The 4,943-nt window shown below is 23.7% G+C and overlaps 1 protein-coding gene across 2 annotated transcripts; it reads left to right on the forward strand.

Moving 5' to 3' along the window:
* Nucleotides 1–333: 333 nt before the first annotated feature.
* On the forward strand, nucleotides 334–4,369 carry LOC114938555 (aminopeptidase N-like). Of its 2 annotated transcripts, none has more exons than XM_085489382.1 (3): nucleotides 334–434; nucleotides 999–1,285; nucleotides 3,733–4,369. In XM_085489382.1, exons 1-3 carry the CDS (start codon nucleotides 353–355, stop codon nucleotides 3,925–3,927), a joined length of 564 nt encoding a protein of 187 aa, XP_085345508.1. In that variant the 5' UTR covers nucleotides 334–352; the 3' UTR covers nucleotides 3,928–4,369. The 2 variants fall into 2 exon arrangements, with proteins under 2 accessions (XP_085345508.1, XP_029168369.1); XM_029312536.2 differs by having other exon boundaries at nucleotides 1,161–1,285.
* The last annotated feature ends 574 nt before the right edge of the window (nucleotides 4,370–4,943 follow it).

The following is a 4,943-nucleotide window of genomic DNA, read 5'->3' on the forward strand; positions in this document are numbered from 1 at the left end:
TATAATTTTTTATAATATTAACATTATATACAGACAATTTTAACATATTTCTCGTGTTTCCTTTATATATTTTACATACTGTGTAAATTTAGCCAATCATATCGTCAAAGTATTGTGAATATTTGGAAAGAAATTGTTGCTGCTGCAGAATAACCAGATACTGATTCATCTACAAATAATGAATTATTGGAAAATAGAAAGACGTTGTCCTATCATAAAAATAATACGAAATTATAAGGATATGAGCGAAGTAAATGTATCGATACAATATATCGACACATTAAAAATTGACTGCCTTTCTGTAATTTTTACTACGGAAAAGTATCCCGATTTTAACAATTTTACTCATCATATGGTATGCGTGTCAAAGGATTTAAAATTATCATTACCATTTAAAGAGGATGGTTGGATTATATTCAATATACAACAAATTGGTAAATATCGACCAATGGACTTATTATGACATATTACTCGTTTTTATTTTACACACACATAATTGATATTGTTTTATATTTTTATCTATTTTATTCATTGTCCTATAAAAATCTGAAATATTCATTAAATGACTGTAATAGTTATAAAATGCTTTTTGTCATATTCTGCATTATTATGTCCATAATATTATATATAAAATGTACGTAGATGTTTTCTATAAATAATATCATTCAATATTAATGTTATATTTTTACAAATATATTTTATTCTAATAATAAGAAAAATTATTAAAAGGATAATTATATTTCTAAAATTAATTTTATTTTATGATATGCAACAATATCTTGCACAGTTTCATTTTTTCCTCTATTTGAAGTATTAAAATGACATTTTTATAATTTATTTTCTATATATATTATCATTTTATTTATATTAAATTTATGGTACGTTTTTCATTTATAATTTATATAAATAAAATTATGAAACAAAAATATTTGAAAATATATTCTGATAAAATTATTCAAAACAATAAAAATTGATAAAATTTATTTACTATTCGACAGGATATTATCGCGTTAACTATGATGATGAGAATTGGCGAAGAATTTCAAGTTATTTAAAATCAGATAATTACACGAAAATTCATGTTCTTAATCGTGCCCAAATTATCGATGATGCATTTCATTTAATGATAGCAGGAGAACTCAAATTCCTTGTATTCGCAGATATAATATCGTATTTGCATCGAGAAGAAGATTATATAGCATGGTATTCTATGTTTAAAGCTCTGGAATACATATTTAGCACTTTTTCTGTAGCTATGCTGGAAGATAAATTGTGGAATTTTAAGGTAAACATTAATAAATATTAATAAAAGTGATATATTTCAGATATTTGCATATATATATATATACACTTATTAGTTACAAAAAATTTAAATATTCAAAAAAATACCGCAACGATAAAATTTTACATATTATTATACGTCGCAAACAAATATGCTTTAATTATATCTTTAAATATTATAAATATTTCGCATAAATTAAAGCATATTTTTCCATATATCATTATTATGCGAAATATTGTTGATAAGTCTCCTTTCGTTTTACTTCCTTATGTTAATAGCTTAGGCGATATCGATCGAATTTTTAAAAATATCGAATTTAATGTTGTTCATAATTTTCCTAAAAAACCGAACCATTTAATTGCACTCCGCAAGGATAGACTGCCTACAGATAAAAAAACTGAAGTAGTTTACAAAATTAATTGTAAGGATTGCAACGTGTCATACATCGGACAAACAAAAAGACATCTTTGTACACGTGTAAAGGAACATTTCAGCAACATCAAAATGCATTCGAGTAATTTATCAGTTATCAGCAAACATAAAATTGAATTCGATCACGATTTTGACTGGACTTCGCCTGTTATTTTGCATAATGAAAAGCACGTAAGAAAAAGAAAAATCGCAGAAATGTTTTTTATTAAAGGAAATAATAACGCTATTAATTTACAAAAGGATACCGACAATGTAAGTAATATCTACGACAAAATAATAAAGGTCGTTTAGTCTCCAATAACTCATCTAAGAGTCTTGACGTGTTGTCAAACCGACACTATGTTCGTTCTTGACATCTTAAAATTATAATTTTATTCTTATTTTTACAAGTATGTTTTGCTTCTTTTTTTTATCATTTTGTAATATTGTTAGTAAAGTAATTTTGTTTTTTTTATTGTATTAATCTCTGTCTATGTGTATCTAGATCACTTGATAAGGACTCAAAGAAGGGTCGAAACGTAGTGATTGAATAAATAATATTTGCCAGTACGGTCGAGAGAAGAAAATGAAATATATTTGACAATACTTAAAGAACACATAAATGAAAAATATACTAGATGTTTCTTAAATAATATTATTCAATATTAATGTTATCTTTTTAGAAATATTTTATTCTAATAATAGTAAAAATTATTTAAAAAATAATTATATTTATAAAATTAATAATAATAAGTGCAGGTAACATACAATTTTCGTCACGTTACACGTTACAGAAATCATATTGGCTAGTTAAAAATAGTTATTATTTATGCACAAATGGGGAATTAATTTTATATTATTTTGTACAACAATATCTTGCACAGTTTCATTTTTGTACTATTTCAAGTATTAAAACGACATTTTTATAATTAATTTTCTATATGTATTTACATTTTATTTATATGTATTAAATTTTTGATATGCGTTTTTAATTTTTAATTTATATAAACAAAAGTATAAAATAAAAATTGAAATAAGTTTCAAAATAAGTATATTAATGATAAAATTATTCAAAACAATAAAAATTGATCAAATTTATTTACTGTTCGACAGGATATTATCGCGTTAACTATGATGGTGAGAATTAGCGAAGAATTTTAAATTATTGTAACACAATAATTCGAGCCGAGATTAATAGTTTTTTTATATTGAATTTTAAATTATCTAAACAAATGATGATTACACGAAAATTCATGTTCTTAATTGTGCCCAAATTATCGATGATGCATTTCATTTAATGATAGCAGGCCAACTCAAATTCCTTGTATTTATAGATATAATATCGTATTTGCATCGAGAAGAAAATTATATAGTATGGTATTCTATGTTTAAAGCTGTGGAATATCTATTTAGTACTTTTCCTGTAGGCATGCTGGAAGATAATATGTGAATACATTTAAAGTAAATATTAATAAATTTCAATAAAATCATTATATTTCAGATATTTGCATATACACAAATTAACTACAAACTGTTTAAATAACAAAAATATATACCCCAACGATAAAATTTTACATATTATTATACGTCGCAAACAAATGTGCAAAAAAATTCAGTTTGAATAATCACTCGCCCACAGAACGGTTCCAATCCAGACAGCACAAGCTATTAAAAAAGAATTCATTTATATGTCACCAATTTTGAGTCTCTTTTCAAATACACATAGAATTTTTTTTATAAAATGGCCAATACAAATCGTATTACACACAACGTTTCGGCCTTTGGATACGAGCCCTTATCAAGTATATTATTCAATATCATGTCTTTCATTTTAACATCTTGAAAGCATTACTTGATAAAGGCTCGTACCTAAGTGCCAAAACGTTATGGGTAATACAATTTGTATTGGCCAGTTTGATCAAACTTTAATAAATTATTTATAATTTTATTCACAACTTTATTTTAATCTTTTGAGATTTTAATAATTTTTAAATACATTTATAATATAAACAAAGAAATATATATTTAACGATTTTTAGAATTACATAAACCATGCATTAAACGAGGTACATAAAAAAATCAAATATGAAGGAATTGATGATAGTAACGACCTTAGAAAATGTTTAAGACAAGAAGCTGTAAGATGGGCATGTTTTCTCGGCGACTCCGAATGTAAGACAGAAGCCAACAATAAATTAAAACAACAGTTCCAAAATTCCACAAACCACAAGTAAATATTGTTATATATTTTTAGCCTTTCTTAATCATTCTTGTAGATATCGTCTATAATGTTTAAATAATTTGATCAAGACGTCCATATATGCTAATTTTTAATAAGAAAATTTAATTTTTTTTTATTTCGGTCTTTTGCCATGGTAAAAGAAATGGACATATTGTAAAGGTTTGATGATAACCAAAGAAATGTTCACTTAGCTATCAGTATATGCTATAGGATTCGAAGAATCTGACACTAAATTTACAGAATTCTTAGCTTGTACTGAAGATACTAAAATAATTACTGACTATTTAGAATATAAATCTAATAATATAATTACTATCTATTTAAATGATAAATATACTACACAACAACAATATCAATATCTTCTTAACAATTTTTTACATATTATTATGAAGTATGCAAAAAATTAAATTATCCTGGATTACATTTTAGATAATTTTGTGACCATAAGACCAAAATAATATGAAATATTTTATAAACATTTTGTACAAAAATTTATTATGTATGTTATATATATATTATATATATATATATATATATATATTTGTTTTTTTGTTTTTAGACATGTTAATGTAATTGCAGCATTAATTATTATTATTAATAACGTATATTCCGTAAATCAAACAAAGGTAAAAATATTACATGTTTATATAATATATGTATGTATACAAAATGTGATAAAATGCGATATTAATAATTATTATTTAATGTTTAAATAATTTTGATAATGTTATAAAATCTGATAGACAAAGAAAGTCTCTTAGACGCTTCTCAAAATCATTTTTGGTAATTAAATATATCATTGCAAGTTTTTCATATATAAAATGTGAACTAAAACCAAAATTTTTCTTTGGCGTCATCTTTATATAACTTTATCGAGACATTTTATAGTAAACTGGATATGCGAGTCTATCATTAATTTACCTGGCGAATAGAAGAAAAAAATAAAAAAAATAAAAAAATCAAATAAAATTAAATAAAGAGAAATATTACAAATAAAATAGTACACTA

Source organism: Nylanderia fulva, unplaced genomic scaffold (genome assembly GCF_048542155.1).
Source record: "Nylanderia fulva isolate GAGA-0341 unplaced genomic scaffold, ASM4854215v1 Scaffold81, whole genome shotgun sequence".
Classification (NCBI taxonomy): Eukaryota; Metazoa; Arthropoda; class Insecta; order Hymenoptera; family Formicidae; genus Nylanderia; species Nylanderia fulva.

Excerpts from the sequence above, each read along its gene's own strand:
- LOC114938555 (XM_085489382.1), top strand. The coding sequence starts at position 353 with ATGGTATGCGTGTCAAAGGATTTAAAATTATCATTACCATTTAAAGAG. Across the intron at positions 435-998 it reads ATTCAATATACAACAAATTG|GATATTATCGCGTTAACTAT; the intron begins GTAAATATCGAC and ends ACTATTCGACAG. Across the intron at positions 1,286-3,732 it reads ATAAATTGTGGAATTTTAAG|AATTACATAAACCATGCATT; the intron begins GTAAACATTAAT and ends AACGATTTTTAG.